This window comes from Gadus morhua, chromosome 4 (genome assembly GCF_902167405.1).
Source record: "Gadus morhua chromosome 4, gadMor3.0, whole genome shotgun sequence".
NCBI lineage: Eukaryota > Metazoa > Chordata > Actinopteri > Gadiformes > Gadidae > Gadus > Gadus morhua.
The window spans coordinates 26,516,510-26,535,677 of NC_044051.1; the positions used below are offsets into that span (position 1 = coordinate 26,516,510).

The 19,168-nt window shown below is 45.8% G+C and overlaps 2 protein-coding genes across 5 annotated transcripts in view; both read left to right on the forward strand.

Moving 5' to 3' along the window:
- Window positions 1-15,600, forward strand: part of LOC115541881 (metalloreductase STEAP3) — a 71,440-nt gene extending 55,840 nt beyond the window's left edge. For all 4 annotated transcript variants that reach the window (XM_030353791.1, XM_030353789.1, XM_030353790.1 and 1 more), the window contains one exon: window positions 15,007-15,600. In XM_030353791.1, coding sequence (XP_030209651.1) covers window positions 15,007-15,309 — 303 coding nt within the window. In that variant the 3' untranslated portion in view covers window positions 15,310-15,600. The remainder of the gene's footprint in view (window positions 1-15,006) is intronic.
- LOC115541880 (uncharacterized) lies at window positions 793-7,397 on the forward strand. The gene is made up of 2 exons (XM_030353787.1): window positions 793-7,054; window positions 7,309-7,397. Exon 1 carries the CDS (start codon window positions 814-816, stop codon window positions 6,763-6,765), a length of 5,952 nt encoding a protein of 1,983 aa, XP_030209647.1. The 5' UTR covers window positions 793-813; the 3' UTR covers window positions 6,766-7,054; window positions 7,309-7,397.
- Window positions 15,601-19,168: the final 3,568 nt, after the last annotated feature.

Consider the following 19,168-nt stretch of genomic DNA (forward strand, 5'->3'; position numbering starts at 1 on the left):
AAGACTCATTGCTCATTGCAAGAGTAATTTTGCTTGGTTCTAGCCCTACGGTTGATTCGGAGAACAGAGCGAAAAGACTACAAACAAACTGTTCTGCCCTTCAGGCATTTCATTTGAATTGAATACTTTAAATTTGTGTTTCATCCAGACTTTTATTTTGACGTTGTATTTTCGAGCTGCACAGGAAGCAGGAAGGAAAATAGTTTAGATCACGTTAGAATGCGCGCGTAGAAAACGTTGGAAACGGCAGGTTGTTTGGGAGTGCAGACGGTCACTACCCCAGAGAAAGGCTTCTTGCATGTTGGTTCCCCAGCAGAGGCATCGCTTGTACGTATCGTATCTTTGTTGTGGCTGTGTTGACTCATTTGTATGTTAATTACATGATGTAAAAACGGAGTTATAAGGCTAACTAATCGGGAATGTTAACTATGCATGTTAGTTTCAACACGTTGGCCTTCAAGATAATGTTAGTTCTAAGAAATGTTAACATTTAGCTTTATATGTGATTTCTATACTTAAGGTATTGTTCAAGGAAACTAGGTGACTTAACTAATTGCAATACTTTGTTGTTTGTTTTCTAGTTTCACTCTCTTTCATCTTTTGATCTCTTGATCTTATCTACATGGATTCAATACAATGTGAAGAATGAAAATAAATCTACAAACAAGAATTCAAGGCATTCTTCATGTTCATGAATAGAAGAGAGTTTAGCTCACTGTCTAGTTGGAGTTAGCACACCCCACCGAGGACAGTACAGTGAAAAAGCGTTATTCAACTGGAGTTTCAACGTCCAAAGAAGCAAGATAAGAAAAAATGGAATTAGCCGGGACTTCTAATGTATCTGTACATACGAGAAAATCAAAGAGTTCTTCCTCATCGACATCGAGTGCAGCAGTAAGGGCGCGCGCTAAAGCAGAGGCGGCGAAAGCACGAGCAACATTTGCAGTGAGAGAGGTGACACTCAAGGTACAAAAAGCAGAGAAGGAAGCCGAGCTACAATTAGGTAAAGCCAAGCTGGAAGCTGAATTGAGCGCACTCGCACTTCAAAGAGAGGCAGCTGCAGCCATTGCCCAAGCCGAGGCACTAGAAGCAGCTGAACTAGACATAGGAGATTCGATCAGGACTGATCCATCTTCACTAGATCTGCAAAATGAAATTGCAACACGCACTAACGAATATGTGGAAGCACAAGCTGGGCTTGACGTATCACTGACTAGGGTATCCGTCCATACCACATCACCTGGAGTAGCCCTATCAGACGCAAGCTACGTCACATGGCCCCCTCCACCAGAGCACAACTCTGAGCCACAGGGAGAGATAAAAGAAGATGAAACTCCCTACAGACCATCTAGGCATGATGCAACACCAAGGCAGCCATTTCCCAGTGCTAAATCTAGGTATGTAACCCACATCAGCGCACCACTCAATGGAGGTCATACAAATCAGGAAAGACGCGATGGACAACAAACAACGAACATTGGAGATAATGGACATCACACAACACCCGCTAGAGGTAACGGACAGCCCACAAAACCCAAGACAACACATCATCCTCACAAATCACCATTTAAGGCAACAGCTCCATCATACGTACCCATGTATGCTCCACCCACTGCAAGTGTGGCACCTGAAACAGAACACCTGGCACGATACCTGGCTCGTCGTGATTTAGTGAGTACAAGTCTCTACCAATTTGATGATAAACCTGAAAATTATCTAGCATGGCAGTCATCATTCAGTAATGCTACTACAGGCTTAGGACTCACAACAACTGAAATGTTGGATCTGCTGATTAAATGGCTAGGAACAGAGTCGGTCAAGCACATCAAAAGGATCCGCTCTGTGTATGTCGGAAATCCAGACGTAGCATTGAAAAAGGCCTGGGACCGCCTCCAAGAGTGCTACGCCGCACCGGAAGTAATGGAAGAGGCTCTTTTTAAAAGACTGGATGAATTTCCAAGAATATCAACCAAAGATTATGGGAAGCTGAGGGACCTAGGCGATCTTCTTATGGAACTCCAGGGTGCCAGAGAAGAAGGTTACCTCACAGGATTGACCTACCTGGATACAGCCAGGGGCATAGGGCCCATTGTGGAGAAACTCCCCTATGGGCTACAGGAAAAATGGCTAACAGTAGGTTCAAGGTTTAAAGAAGAAAACAACGGCCACTTCCCTCCATTTGATTACTTCGCCGATTTCATCTGTCATGAAGCACGCCGGAGAAATGACCCCAGTTTTATCCTTTCATGCGCAAGCAGCAACGGGTTGAAGTCAGACAAAGTAGCCTCTAACAGTTATGGGAGGAAAATATCTGTTCACAAGACAGACATCTCTCCAGGTAAAGACCCACCTGCAAACTCACCTGAGAGAAAGCCTGATGGGCCAGAGAAAAACTGTCCCATTCACAACAAACCACATGCGCTGAGGAAATGCAGAACATTCAGAGGGAAGGTTCTCGAAGAACGAAAAAGCCTTCTCAAAGAGCATGGGATTTGTTTCAAATGCTGCACTTCAGCTAGCCATCTTGCAAGAGACTGTAAAGTAAAAGTAAAGTGTGCGGAGTGTGACAGCGACCGACATCATGCTGCTATGCATCCAGGTCCGCCACCTCAAGTCTTCAGAAGGCCTACACCCCCATCAGACAATGGCGGGGAGGAAGAGGAACACAACAGCGACAGCACAGCCATCAGCTCACACTGTACCCAGGTGTGTGGCCCAGGTCGAACAGCAAGATCCTGTGCGAAGATTTGTCTGGTCCGAGTATATCCACAAGGTCAACGTGAGAAGGCAGTCAACATGTACGTGATTTTGGATGATCAAAGTAACCGTTCACTTGTGCGATCAGACTTCTTCCAGCTTTTCAACATCAAGGGTCAACCATTCCCCTACTCACTCAAGACCTGTGCTGGGCTAGTTGAGACGTCAGGCAGAAAGGCAGAGGGCTTTCAGGTCGAATCACTCGATGGGCAGACCAGCCTACAACTACCATCACTAATTGAGTGTAATGACATACTCATCGACCGCTCCGAAATACCGACCCCTGACGCAGCCTGTCACCATCCACACCTGCGAAGTGTAGCGCCGCACTTACCTGAGCTCGATCCCAAGGCGGAGATCCTCATCTTGCTAGGCAGAGACATTGTGAGGGTCCATAAAGTCCGGCAGCAAGTGAGTGGGCCTCACAATGCCCCCTTCGCACAAAGACTTGATTTGGGATGGGTTATAGTAGGAGACGTGTGCCTAGGGAACGCACATAGGCCGGCTGTGGGCACATTCAAGACAAATGTGCTTGAGAATGGCCGACCCACCTTTCTCAAACCTTGCAAAGGCTTCATGAAGCTGACTGAGGATATGTCCCAGGGAGGGGCGCAGAAGAACCCACCACACAAGACATCATTGGAGTCCCTCGGACTACAGGTCTTCAACGAGACGGATTCCGACAACAAACCTGCCCCATCATTTGAGGACATAATCTTTTTGGAAATCATGGAACGAGAAATGTACAGAGGGACATCAAACAACTGGGTCGCTCCTCTTCCCTTTCGAGTTCCCCGGCAACGTTTATCCAATAACCGTGAACAGGTATTCACTCGCTTCACCTCTCTGGAGAAAACGCTGCGGAGAAAACCAGAGATGAGAGGCCAGTTTGTGGAATTCATGAAGAAAATATTCGACAACGGACATGCAGAAGTGGCTCCTCCACTAGAGGAGAACGAAGAGGGTTGGTACCTGCCAACCTTCGGAGTCTACCACCCGCAAAAGCCTGGCAGCATCCGCGTGGTGTTTGATTCCAGCGCAAAGTACTTTGGCACATCTCTAAATGATGTTTTTCTAACAGGCCCAGACCTCAATAACTCACTCATTGGGGTGCTGATCCGCTTCCGCAAGGAACAGGTAGCAGTGATCGCCGACATACAGCAGATGTTCCACTGCTTCCTCGTCCGCAAAGACCACAGGAACTACTTGAGGTTTCTGTGGTATAGAGACAACGACATGTCGAAGGACATCGTTGACTACAGGATGACTGTTCACGTTTTCGGCAACAGTCCGTCCCCATCTGTGGCCATCTATGGACTGAGGAGAGCTATCCATGAAGGTGCACACAAACATGGAGAAGACACAGTCCAGTTTGTCGAACGTCATTTCTATGTAGACGATGGGCTCATCAGTGTGCCCACCGAAGCAGAAGCCATCAGTCTCCTGCAGAGAACGCAGACCTCTCTCAGTGAATCGAACCTAAGGCTGCACAAGTTTGCCTCAAACAGGGAAGCCGTCCTACAGGCATTCGCACCTGAAGACAGAGCCGTCCTGAAAGACCTTGACCTCAGTGGTGAAGCCACACCAGTGCAACGCAGTTTAGGACTGTTGTGGGAGACAACGACAGACACTTTCACATTTGCAGTCTCGGAGCACAAGAAGGCCTTCACTCGCAGAGGAGTTCTGTCAACAGTGAACAGCGTCTTTGATCCTTTAGGCATGGTCGCACCTGTAACCATTGAAGGCAAAAGTCTCTTGAGGGGACTCAGTGTTGACACATGCGACTGGGATGCACCTCTTCCAGAACAAAAGCTGAAGCAATGGGAAGCGTGGCGAGAGTCACTACATGACTTAAGCAAGCTGCACATCCCACGTGCATACACTGCAACGTCACTTTCCAATGCAGAACACACAGAGTTATGTGTATTCTCTGATGCGTCCACAAAGGCCATTGGAGCTGTGGCATATCTCAGGACCATTCAAGCTGAGGGACAAGTCGAAGTAGGATTCATCCTAGGGAAAGCTAAGCTGGCCCCACAGTCCGAACCTACCATCCCTCGGTTGGAATTGTGTGCCGCAGTATTAGCCGTGGAGGTCGCTGAACTCATCCAAGATGAACTGGACACGAAGCTGAATACAATCAAGTTCTTTTGTGATAGCAAGGTCGTGCTCGGATACATTCACAATCAGACCAAACGCTTCTACGTTTATGTTCATAATCGAGTCAGACGAATTCGTCAGTCCACAAAACCTGACCAATGGTTCTACGTCAACACAGAGGACAACCCGGCTGACCACGCATCCAGGTCAGTTCCTGCATCCAAACTGACACAGACAACGTGGTTCACTGGACCAGCTTTTTTGCACAAACAAAGACTACCCGAGGAAGAAACAAGTCAGACATTTGGACTTGTTAACCCAGAATCAGATTCGGACATACGCCCTGAAGTGTGTAGTTTCCTGACTCAGACTCAAACTCAAGGCCTTAGCGCCGAACGTTTTCAGCGCTTCTCTTCCATGTGCTCCCTCACAAGGGCTATTGCGCTACTAATTCACATAGCCAGAGCTTACAGACACAGCACGTCCAGTGACTGTAAAGGATGGCACCACTGCAGCCTTCCACGTACTCCGGATGAGTTGGCTCAGGCGAGACACATCGTCATCAGAGCTGCTCAAGAAGATGTCTTCACAAAAGAGCTCACAGCTCTGGAGCTCGGACGAGCTGTAACCAAAGACAGTTCCATTCAGAAGCTCAGACCTATTCTTGAAGGCGACCTCATTCGTGTGGGAGGAAGATTGAAACACGCCGACTTGAGCAATCCGGAAAAGAACCCTATCATCTTACCCAAGAACAGTCAGGTTTCTCTGCTACTGGTTCGACAGTATCACGAAGATGTCAAACATCAAGGCCGCCACCTCACAGAAGGGGCCCTGAGAGCAGCAGGCTTCTGGGTAATAGGCGGAAAAGGGTTAATTGCCTCAGTTCTGCACAAATGTGTAGTGTGCCGAAGGTTACGCCGAAGAACAGAGGTACAACTCATGGCCGACTTGCCACAAGAACGCCTGCACACATGCCCACCCTTCACCTATGTAGGAGTGGATGTGTTCGGACCATGGCAAGTCATCTCCAGACGCACACGGGGTGGACAGGCCCAAAGCAAGAGATGGGCGATGCTCTTTTGCTGCATGAGTTCCCGAGCCGTGCATATCGAGATCATTGACTCCATGGACACGTCAAGTTGCATTAATGCATTGAGACGTTTCTTTGCCATAAGAGGACCTGCGAAGCAGATAAGATCGGACTGCGGAACAAACTTCGTAGCCGCAGCAAGGGAACTAGGAATGAGCAAACAACAACCTGACAGCACAGTTCAGAACTTCTTGAGTCAGCAAGGGTGCTCATGGGTGTTCAATCCTCCTCATGCGTCCCATATGGGAGGATCATGGGAACGTATGATAGGCCTGTCGAGACGGATCCTGGACGCTATCCTACTTCAAGAGAACATTCAACTTACCCATGACGTCCTGTGCACCCTGATGATGGAAGTGTCTGCAATAATCAATGCCAGACCTCTCGTTCCAGTGTCCACTGACCCAGAGTCACCCTTCATACTATCTCCTGCAATGATACTTACCCAGAAGATTGGGGTTACCCCACCGCACGGAGACTTCACAGACAAGGATCTTCTCAGCAGGCAATGGAGACAAGTCCAAGCCCTTGCCGACAGATTCTGGCGTCGCTGGCGTCAGGAGTTCCTTCCCACTCTGCAAGCCCGCCGGAAATGGAGAGATTCCCACCGGGACCTGAAAGAAGGGGACATTGTGCTCCTGAAGGACAATCAAGCCGCACGCAACGTGTGGCCTATGGCGATGATCACAGCTGTCTTTCCAGGGAAAGACAGCAAAGTAAGGAAGGTGGAGCTCAGGACATCGGATCAAGGTTCTCCGAAGGTGTTCCTAAGACCTGTGTCAGAAGTAGTTCTCCTTCTGCCAAAAGACTGTAGTTAAAGGACAGAGACATTTAAAAGCTCATAGTGACCTTTAAGGTCAGACGGGGAGTGTTCTGCCCTTCAGGCATTTCATTTGAATTGAATACTTTAAATTTGTGTTTCATCCAGACTTTTATTTTGACGTTGTATTTTCGAGCTGCACAGGAAGCAGGAAGGAAAATAGTTTAGATCACGTTAGAATGCGCGCGTAGAAAACGTTGGAAACGGCAGGTTGTTTGGGAGTGCAGACGGTCACTACCCCAGAGAAAGGCTTCTTGCATGTTGGTTCCCCAGCAGAGGCATCGCTTGTACGTATCGTATCTTTGTTGTGGCTGTGTTGACTCATTTGTATGTTAATTACATGATGTAAAAACGGAGTTATAAGGCTAACTAATCGGGAATGTTAACTATGCATGTTAGTTTCAACACGTTGGCCTTCAAGATAATGTTAGTTCTAAGAAATGTTAACATTTAGCTTTATATGTGATTTCTATACTTAAGGTATTGTTCAAGGAAACTAGGTGACTTAACTAATTGCAATACTTTGTTGTTTGTTTTCTAGTTTCACTCTCTTTCATCTTTTGATCTCTTGATCTTATCTACATGGATTCAATACAATGTGAAGAATGAAAATAAATCTACAAACAAGAATTCAAGGCATTCTTCATGTTCATGAATAGAAGAGAGTTTAGCTCACTGTCTAGTTGGAGTTAGCACACCCCACCGAGGACAGTACACAAACATACATATGCCCGGTTCCGGTTCCGGTTCCCGGATAAAAAACAACCTTTTTTTTATTATCAACCGATCCGTGGATCACTTGCGTCCCGAACCGTGAGGGTTGATGCATAGGATCACGGGAAACCCGTGAACCGTTGCACCACTAAACAACAGCCTCATTCGTTTCCTCTGGCACATTTTTTTTCTTAAAATAATCGACTATCGACCGCTTCATATTGTATCTGCTTTGTTTACTTTTTCGTGCGTGCTGCCTGCGCAGCAAGACTGTGCACGTGTAGTGTGCAGACCATAGAATGTAAATGGTGCAGACAGACAGGCAGGCAGAGACAGGGAGCGAGTGAGAGTAGTGGACTCGCAGGAATGAGCCAGAAAGTAAGATTTTATTATCAACCACAACCGCGGGAGTGGGGAGAGAAAGAAAAAAAACAAAACTATTTAATTTTTTTCAAACGTCCTCCTGCAAGTAGCACCGGAGCGACCTCATTCAATTTGAACTCGCACCTTAAGAAATTAGGTTGCATATGCAACCTAATAGGTCGCACTCTGGAGCCCTGGTCCCGAGGCTTCCATAGGCTTTATGGTTTATATGTTTGAAAGCTGTTACACACTCTTTTACCAGTTGGCCTGAAATACCACGCCTCGCAGCATAGGCGTCAATTTCGCTGGGGACCCTGGGGACGAGTACCTAACAGTTTTCGTCAAGATTAATTTTGTACCCATCACTTAAAAAACCTTGAGTTGATTATGGATAATTACACGAGTCTTCTCAATGTTGTAGACTGCTACATTCAGTTGCATGGGCTTTCCCAACGTTCAGCTGTCAATTATTTTTGTATTACTGACCGTTGCTCAGCATATGGTTGTCATGGTGGCGGCGCCGGTTAAGGCGAGCGAGCGACGGACTCCTCAACAACATAGCAGTATTTTACTTATTTTAGTGTTTTTATGCGTGATTTTACCCTGTAAAGTTGCGGGCTGCATTATATATGACCGAGAGACACTGTTGAACATAAGAGATTCGGGAATTATTCACGGTCAACCGGAGTTTTTCTACTGGGAACCCCAGCTGGCAAACGTAGACAAATGCCTAACAACGGCCCTACTACCGCGTCGGAGACGCCGGAGACGTGGGCGACGGGCTGGCCTGCTCGTCCGACTCAGACGGCGAGAAGGCAAAACACCTCTCCCCAGCATTCTGCTAGCCAACGTGCAATCCATAGAAAACAAACTGGACGAGTTGAGAGCAAGGATTACCTTCCAACAGGAAACAAGGGACTGCCATATCATCTGTCTAACAGAGACGTGGCTGGGTGAACATATCGCGGACTACGAAATCTCTCCCATGGGCTTCTCTGTACATCGTGCGGACAGGTCAAGAGAACTTTCGGGGAAAAGTAAAGGCGGAGGTGTATGCTTCATGGTGAACAAAGCCTGGTGTAAACCGGTAAGTGTTCACTCACTCAAGTCATTCTGCTCCCCGGACCTCGAATACCTAGTCGTGCTCTGCCGCCCACACTGGCTTCCGAGAGACTTTACTGCTGTCATATGCATAGCAGTTTATATTCCACCACAAGCTGACACAAACGTCGCACTCAAGGAACTGTACGTAACCATCAGCAAAATAGAAAACAGTCACCCAGAGGCCGCTCTAATAGTGGTTGGAGACTTTAACCGAGCGTCGCTGAAGAAAGTTTTGCCAAAATTCTATCAACACATAACTGTAAATACGAGAGGCGGAAGATGCTTGGATCACGCCTACACTCAATTCCGCAATGCATACAAACCCCTCCTCCGCCCCCCGTTCGGCAAATCAGACCACTCTTCCATTCTCCTTGTGCCCGCCTACAAGCACAGGCTGAAAACGTCTCCACCAATCACGCGCACATGTCGATGCTGGTCTGACGAATCAGACGCTATCCTCCAGGACTGCTTTGATTCCATTACTGAGTTCGCGGAGAACAGTGGTGACGTCAACGAGATCGCGGAAGGAGCGCTGGGTCTCATTGGAAAGGTGATAGAAGAAGTAGTGCCCACAAAAACAGTCCGTGTATATCCAAACAGGAAACCATGGATTAATTTTGATGTTAATACAGCACTTACTATTAGGAAAACAGCATTCAAAACGGGAGATACAACTGAAATTAAAGCTGCCCGGTATAACCTAAGAAAAGTGATCAAAGCAGCAAAGAGGGATTATGGCAAAAAAATAGAGGCACAGCTGAGCAGCAATGACCCACGCAGAATGTGGAAGGGACTACACACCATCACTGATTTCAAAGAGACCTCTAGCTGCACAGCTGATACTTCTGTCTCTTTACCTGACGAGCTGAACAGTTTCTACGCCCGCTTTGAAGTGAGCCAAACCAGTCTCCTAGAGAGGACCTACTCAGAGGACGCAGATAATACAGCCAGCGCTCTTGTCATCACAGAAGAGGATGTACGTGTGGTGTTCAAACGCATCAACATCCGAAAAGCGGCCGGGTCAGATGGGTTACCTGGCCGGGTGTTCAAAGTATGTGCGGACCAGCTGGCTGGTGTATTCACAAACATTTTCAACCTCTCCCTCTCCGCGGGCATAGTGCCAGCCTGCTTCAAGTCATCAGTAATCATTCCTGTACAAAAGAAGAGCAAGGTAACATGCCCAAACGACTGGCGCCCTGTTGCCCTCACCCCCATAGTGAGCAAATGCTTTGAAAAGCTCATCAAGGTGCTGATCTGCAGAAGGCTGCCACCAGCCCTGGACCCCCACCAATTTTCCTATCGGAAGAACAGATCGACAGATGACGCCATTGCCACAGCACTCCACTTAGCCCTCGCCCACCTCGACAAGAGGAACATCTATGTGAGGATGCTGTTTGTTGATTATAGTTCGGCATTCAACACAATAGTCCCCTCCAGACTTGACAGGAAGCTCAGGGATCTAGGCATTGATCCCAGCCTATGCAACTGGATCCTTGACTTCCTGACGGATCGAAAACAGGTGGTGAAGATGGGTCCTAAGATCTCCGCCCCTCTGACCATCAGCACAGGAGCCCCCCAGGGCTGTGTCCTAAGCCCCCTCCTCTACTCCCTATACACCCACGACTGCGTGGCTACACATGGATCCAATGCAGTGATCAAGTTCGCCGATGACACGACAGTCATGGGCCTGATCACTGATGGTGATGAGACGGCCTATAGGAGCGAGGTCGACTGTCTGGCTCAGTACAGCCAGGACAACAACCTCATTCTCAACACCGATAAGACCAAGGAGCTCGTAGTGGACTTCAGGAAGAAGAGACAGATTCAACACCCCATCTCCATCAATGGGTCTGCTGTGGAGAGGGTACACAGCATTAAGTTCCTGGGAGTCCACATCACCAGAGACCTCACCTGGGAGGAGCACACCAACCAGGTGGTGAAAAAAGCACAGCGGCGCCTATTTCACCTTAGGCGTCTGAAAAAGTTTGGCGTGGGGCCCAAGATCCTGGGGGCCTTCTTCAGAGGCACAACGGAGAGCATATTGACTGGATGCATCACTGCCTGGTACGGGAACTGCACTGCCCAAAGCCGCAAAATGCTGCAAAGGGTAGTGCGGACAGCTGAGAGGATCAGCGGATGTGAGCTTCCCTCCATCCAGGAAACCTACAAGGCCCGGTGTGTCAGGAAGGCCCTCCGAATCATTGGGGACCCCAGCCACCCCAACCAGAAACTGTTTGAGCTACTGCCGTCAGGGAGGCGGTACCAAAGCCTAAGGGCCAGATGACAATGGGGATGCAATGAGGATGACAAGCAGTTTTTTCCCCCAAGCAGTCAGACTCCTGGAAAAACACACTACGCCCCAACCATCCACACGCACACCACAACAACAGACTGTTGTTACTTTTTAGTATTATTGATGCTGCTACTTACTTATTTATTTATTTATTTTTACTTTGTTCCTTTTCATATGGTTTCTTATTCTTATTCTTATTTATTTTATCTTTTACTGTTGCTGCTATGTGAATGGTGAATGTTGAGGAACCAAGCCTAAGATTTTTACTCTTGAGTACTGTACTATAAGATGTAATAAAAGTGATTCTGATTCTGATTCTGATTCATATTTGACCACTGTCAAGGAAAGTGGATTTTTTTGCCTCTGATTCATGTCTTCCGTATCACTCCGCAAGTAGTCCGGTAACTTATCAACCCCAGCGTCGTTGGTTGCTAACCGACCCGACCCGCACCCTCCAGTGGAAACGCGCCATAAGCGACGTCAACGTCTTTGGCAAACTATTTCTCTGCTGATCAACACCACGAATGGTAACAAATAAATTGTGAAAAGACACACGGTTAGGTGTGTCTTTGAGGTTATTTTTTAGTTTTGGTAATTAGCCATGTAATAAGCGAGATAATGTGTAGAACACCGGTCATTATCGGGAAAATAAGCCAAGACAGGACGAACAGGACACTGACGCGAAGCGGAGGGGTCTTGCTTCGCCCTGAAGGGGCTTATTTTCAATAATGACTTGCTTACTTATTTTTGTATGAGCTGCCAGCAAGGCTTGGACAATGAATGTGGCATTAATAAAACCAATACTCTTTGGCTGGGATGCAATGATGAGGCATCAGCCAATCAAGTCATTATAGCCTGAATACATAGGTAAAAAGCACAAGAGCAGGTTGCTAATACCATGGACAGTATCAGAGCGATAACCTGTTGAACTCAATGGATGTGGTAGGCTACATCGGGATGCATCTGCAGACCACTGCCAGGTGTTGGCCAGTAGGTGGCACTCTTCCCTCTGGCCAAAAACATCAATCCCCGATGCCCCAGTGCAGTGACGGGGACACTGAATAAAATAGAATAGAAAGCTTTATTGTCATTGTACAAAGTACAACGAAATGCAATGATTACTATGGAACGAGGCGACATAAAACTGAGGTCCTGCCTCACTGAGGTCATAAAAGATCCCAGGGCACTTATCGCAAAGAGTAGGGGATTCCCCGGTGTCCTGGCTAAAACTGCCCAACTAGGCTCATTCAATCTGGCCCCCTAATCATCCCCCTGTACGATTGGCTTATTCATTAATTCCCTCACGATCCAACTCAAGCTGGTTTGTGGTGAGCATTCTGGCGCTGATTGGCTGCCGTGCATCACCCAAGTGGGTGCTACACACTGGTGGTGGTTAGTGAGGTTCCCTCCCCTTCACTGTAAGCGCTTTGAGTTTCCAGAAATTATGTGCTATATAAATTCAATGAATCAAATTAATTATTATTATTTTACTAGCACATAAATAAAGGCAAGACGCAATATTTTATTGCTTAAAATTTGCTGGTGCTGTGGCAAAGTCTTTTGTGTTTTCTGCACTCAAGTGGTCGGCTGTTGCAATTGATGTTAGCCATAGCAACCATGTAGTCTAATTTAGACTACTTGGTGACTACTTGGAGCACTACAGCCGGGCCTTCATCTCAGCCCTAATGGCTGAGAAAATAAATCATTGCGGGAATTTGATGTATTGTTATTAAATTAAATTAGTTAGATTTTTTTTTAATAAATACAGATATTATTTAATACTCTTTAAGGCCTTCTCTGAAGGCATAGAAGGCCCTGAGGGTTCCCCTCTGCACGATTTGCGTCGCACAGTGTTGACTATAGTGGAGATGACTAGAGTGGAGTCAATCTCTTGTTGACACAAAGTGACTTTTGGTCAATCTTGCTTTGCTTGAATTCTGTAATAATTATGGTGGGGAGTGCATGAGTTTGGGTCAGAATGCCTGATGTAGATTGGATGGAATGCATGTTGTGAATTGAGAACAGCCAGATCATGAGGTGATACAGCGTTCAGCTGTGCAACAAATATTTTTTGTTTTTCAATCCTGATGATTTGTAGTGCTGTGTGTAGCCACACGTTTGCCCCTTCTGAACTTGAACACTTAGTTAATTTCCTTTCCTAGCTCCTCTTTGTTTATGTTGGTAGCTTAGTCATGTCATGTCACTTTATCAACAATGGGTACATTCAGTACAAGTCTGGAGAAAGCGGTTCTAGCTTTATTGCTGTACAGCTAGAACAAACTTTGTTTGTTCTGCTGTTTTACAGCTAGAACAAACTTTGTTTGTTCTGCTGTACAAACTTTGTTAATAGCCGGTTAATTCAAACCCATGAACTCCTAGCACCGCTGCATTTGGACCCAGAACAAAAAGACAGAAAACAACGAAAATTGAGCAAAGCAAGCATTGATCATCAAAGTCACAACTCTGTTTTGCAGTGGAGGAATGAACTCCCGGCCGACGTCAGAGAGTCTTTCACCAGCTTCCTCAAAAGACTCAAGACTCACCTGTTCAGAGTTCACCAGCATACTTAGCCAACCCCTCCCACACCATATTACTTATTGTATGATGTACATGTTGGCACTTAATGTACGCACTTACGGTATGTTGTACGTCCTAGCACTAAATGTACGCACGTATTGTACGTCGTACTTCGCTATAGAACTTAGTTTTGTAGCATCTTATCCTAGCTATCTTTGTTGTATATACAGGGAATGGGTTAAGCTAGCGATTGTTAGTGCTTGGCACTTGGTTCTATGAACATCCTTACTGTAGCGACAGCGATATATTGTTGTTTCACCTTCTTCTGAGAAATGTGCATATATTGATGAATACCTCTTTGCTGGGTGCATAAAGTAAAGACACTTCTAATGGAGAACACCTTTTAAAACTGACGTGTCTTCCAATCAAGGAAAACTAAACCGAATGCTATGCAAAATATAGAGGCAATTTATCTATAACTTCCTTCTTTGAGGTTGGACTGGTGCTCTTTTAAATTTGTCATCTCGTTGACCCTTCTATTTAATTTACAGTTGTTTAATGGTGATGAACCAAATACTAATTCTAATACTAAATTCGAATAACAGTATTGGATGGAGACCTGCATACATTTATTTTCCTTGCAGACACTCCTCTCTCCGTCCCCTCTGCCCCTCTTCTGTCACCTTTTCCGCTCCCAACTACTCTTCCACCCACCTCATTTCCTTCTCGCCTGCTGCTCCTCTTCCTCTCTCGGATTTCCTTGCCTTCCTCATTAATTTTTTCCTCTCAGTCTCCATCTCATCTTCTCGCCCTTCACTCTCCCCTCGATCATCTCCCTCACCTCTCTGCCCTCTACTTCCTCCCGCACCTCTCTCTCCTCTCTCCACCCTACGTCCTCTCCTCTCCCTACCCTCTCCTCTCTCCCTCCTGTTCTCTTTCCACCCTACCTCCTCTCTCTCCTCGCCTCTCTCCACCCTACCCCCAAACCAACCCCACACACACAACAAAAACAGATTATTTAAATATATATTTCTGTAATTTGCAGAACATTTTTGCACTACAATCATCTTTGGCTGGTACCACTACCACTTCTGCTACTTATTTGTTTACTGATTTACTTATCTTGTATTGTTGCTCCTATGTGGCTGTTGAGGAACCAAGCCTAAGAATTGAACTCCTGTGTAGTTGTACAATAAGATGTAATGAAAGTAACTCTGATTCTGATACCTCCTCTCCTCTCCTCCCCAGTCTTGGATCGGCCTGGCGGCTCTGACAATGGCCACCCTCCACACGCTGCTCTTCGGCTGGGACCGGGCCTTCGACCCGGGGCAGTACCGCCTCTGCCTGCCGCCCACCTTCATGGTGGCGCTGGCCCTGCCCCTGGCCGTGCTGTGCAGCCGGCTGGCCCTCAGCCTGCCCTGCCTGGCGGCGCCGCTCGCACGCATCCGCCGCGGCTGGGAGAGGAGCCGGCACCTCCGCTTCTCCCTGCCCGTAGAGGAGGGCGGGGCCGTGGGGAATGGACGCTCACTGGAGGACATCAGCAACGTATAGCTATGTATGTTGACCATGGGTGTGTGTTTTTGTGTGTCTTGGTGTTTGATGTGTGTGTACGTGCGCTTGTGTTTACTGTTGTGCAAAAACCCACACTGATACAGGGAGACTAACCTGGTGTAGTTTTAGTAAAAAAAACAATATATTCTTAAATTCTTAAAAAGTTTATTAAAAACTAGTTATTAATGAATTGGCGATAAAACCAAATACCTGTACTATGCAATCAAATAAGTATGTATTTATTTAGTTTGTGATAATTTAGAAAAAATAAAACATTTCTGATTCGTTTGAGAATGTCGTTCCTTTTTCCCATAAAACAGGACATCTGCCCATATTTGGGATGTTCAGAATCACACTGGTCGATGAGAGAGAGAAATATTTAAATTGTTAAATGTAAAAAAAAATCAATTGTACCCCGGTGTTAATATGTTAATCTGTGGTACGTTCAAGAATTCTGTGTTTTTGGTTCAACGAGGAGCAACAATGTGAATCTATCCCAGCTGTTCTTCTTCTGCTGAAACCAAACTTTAAAATGTAGAGTTTGGACTTCCGGGAAGATGGCGGAGAGAGTAAACGCATAGTTAACTAGCTCTCCAGAGTCGGTAAAATATTCCCACTATTCAGACATAACTCGACAAACAAAACTAGAGTATGAGTGGGACAAAAAAGAAAAGAAGTCAGAAAATCAACAAAAAGCAAAACAAAGCAGCAGAGCAACCCGTAACGGAAGAAATCTCCGAATACGAGGCTAGCGAACACGAGGTTAGCGAACACGAAGAAGAGACAACCGAGAACATGGACAGCGCGGAGACGCTGAGAGTCGGGCTTGCTACTATCAGCAAGGACATCAACGAACTTAAACAAGAACTACGCCATGAGCTGATCACATTTAAAGACAAGCTGAAGAGAGAGATGAAGGAGGAAATCACCAAACTCCGGCAAGAAATAGACCGTCAGCTAAAGGAGAACAACAACGACCTAAAGGCATAACAGGTGAGCATCAGCGAGGTTCAGGGGTGCATAGCAGAAGTCGAAGAGTGGAAAATGGAGGCCAGTACCGCGCTGTCGGAGATGATGGGGCAGACGCGCCGAATGCAAGAGAAAATAACTGATCTCGAGGGGAGATCAAGGAGAAACAACATCAGAATCTTTGGGCTACCAGAAGACACGGAGGGGAGCTCGGCAGCCATATACCTGGAGCAGCTTCTAAAAGCCGAACTCGAGCTCCCGGAGGGGACCAACCTCCAGATCCAGCGAGCCCACCGAGCCCTAGACCAGAAACCGACCCTGAACGCTGCGCCCAGGTCAATTATTGCCAACTTTCTACAGTTCGAGACGAAGGAAATGATTTTGAAGAGAGCCTGGCAGAAAAAGCTACAAGTAGGAGGCAAACAAATCTTCTTTGATCATGACTATCCTACAGAAATTGTTCAGAAACGAAAGGCATACGCGGGCATTAAAAGAGCACTGAAGGAGAAGGGAATTTGTTTCCAGACGCCGCTCGCCAAGATGCGAATACACTGGAACAACGGAGTGAAGATGTATGACAGTGCCATTGAAGCGGCGCGGGACATGAAGGAAAGAGGCTACACTGCGGACATACCAGGAGGAGACACCGGAGCCGCGGCCGAGGGAAGGATGCGAGGAGCGGCAGAATGGCAGCGAGTGAGAGGGAAAGAACGGGGACCCGACCCGGCGCAGCGAGCAAGAGACAAGCTACAAAACTATCAGTGGAAATAATAAGTTCTATAAGTTCTGCTTAAAAGAAGGTATGGGAAAGGATCATAATAACAGACTGGAATAAAAAGACTAATTAACAAGCACTGTACGGCACTAAGTGGATAAACAAACAAAAAGAAAAAAGACTGACAGAAGAATAGATCCACGGTGTGAGTATCTGAACATTTTCGGACTTCTTTAGTTTGAATAATATATTAAGAACCGACTGGGAGAGGTCGAGGTACTTAAGTTGGACATGTATAGGCGCTGTGGTACCCCACAAGTTGGGCGCGTACCTAGGTCTAGGGAGGGGCCCTTATTAGAGATGAGGATATCCCCTTCACCCACCGACGGGGACGTGGGGAGGAGTAAAAGAATACCCCATGTTTGGAAGTTCGGGAGGTATTTGGTTTGTGTTCAGTTATATGTTCATGTTTATGTAGTTTGTAACGGTTTGGGAGAATATTTTCAGAGAGCAGTAAATGACTAATAACATCAAAATAATGTCGCTGAATGTGAATGGGTTAAATGTAACAATGAAAAGAGAAAGGGTGATGACAAAATTGAAAAAGGAAAAAGCACAAATTATATTCCTACAAGAGACGCATCTGTCTAGATTAGAACATGAAAAATTTAAAAGATACGGCTACAGGAGCTTATACTACAGTACATATAAGGAGGGACGCAGGAGGGGAGTTGCAACATTAATACCAAACACAACACAATTCTATTACGAAAAGGAAATCAAAGACAAAGAAGGAAGGTATATACTAGTAAAAGGAAGAATAGAAAATGAACCAATCACACTGGTAAATGTATATGCACCCCCAGAAAGCGACAAATACTTTTTCAAGTCCCTCTTTGACGTCATAGCAGTAGAAACAGAGGGAATCCTTATCTGTGGGGGCGATCTAAACGTTGTCATGAATCACAATATGGATACAACGAGTCTCGAAAGAAATAAAATGCCTTTAACAAGATTTGTCAATGTCACTAGAAGAGATGGGGATGACAGATATATGGCGAAGTCTGCATCCTTTGGAAAAAGACTTTACGCACTATTCCGCTGCACATAAAGTTCATTCAAGGATAGATTATTTTCTACTGAATACAGGGGATAAACACAGAGTGACGGAATGTAAAATAGGAGGGGCAGACGTGTGACCATAATCCACTCTATTTAAAAATGTGTTTAAGTAACAGGAAACGAAATACTGTATGGAGACTGAATGTAGGAATATTGAACAATGAACAACGAAAAGAGAAGGTAAAAGCAGAAATAAAAAGGTACATAGAGGAAAATAACAATGGAGCAGTAGACCCAACAATATTATGGGATGTCATGAAGGTCGTGATAAGGGGGAAATTGATAGCGGAAACTGCGCATGCAAAACGAATTCAATTAGAATCATAGAACACATACTGAGAGACTGAGGGAATTAGAACAGGGATATCAAAGAACAGAAGATCCAAAGGTATATCAACAAATCAAGGAAGTAAAAAAAAAGATAAATGACTTATTAGACGAGGTTGAAAAAAGGAACAAATTCTTCAAACAAAATTATTACGAAGCAGGCTCAAAGGCGACTAAATTGCTGGCGAGACGTATACGTAAACAACAAGCACTTAGTAGTATACATAAAATCAGAGATCCACATACAAGTGAATTAACAGATAAACCGGAGGATATAGAGAACATCTTTTGTGGATACTACAAGGAACTATATACACAACCCACATCTGAATGTGAGGAGGAAAGGAAGCTATTTTTAAATTCTTTGGATTTACCATCAATTGGTAGTATACAAAATGAGACATTAACGACCAATATTACTATAGAAGAAGTGAAAGATGCAATAAAGACACTAAAAAATAATAAATCCCCAGGTAGTGACGGATACCCAGCAGAGTGGTACAGGATGTTCGGGAAAGAGCTGACGCCACTACTTGTGGATTCTTTTAATTGGACTCTTCATAACAATAAAATACCTCCATCATGGGCTGAAGCCATTATAACCATCATCCCAAAACCAGGGAGGGACAAGGAACACTGTCAGAACTATAGACCAATCTCATTATTAAATGTAGATTACAAAATATATGCAACAATTATCTCCAAACGATTGAATACTTTTATAAC

What these genes read in the sequence shown, in the direction of transcription:
- LOC115541880 (XM_030353787.1), top strand. Translation starts at nt 814, where the DNA reads ATGGAATTAGCCGGGACTTCTAATGTATCTGTACATACGAGAAAATCA.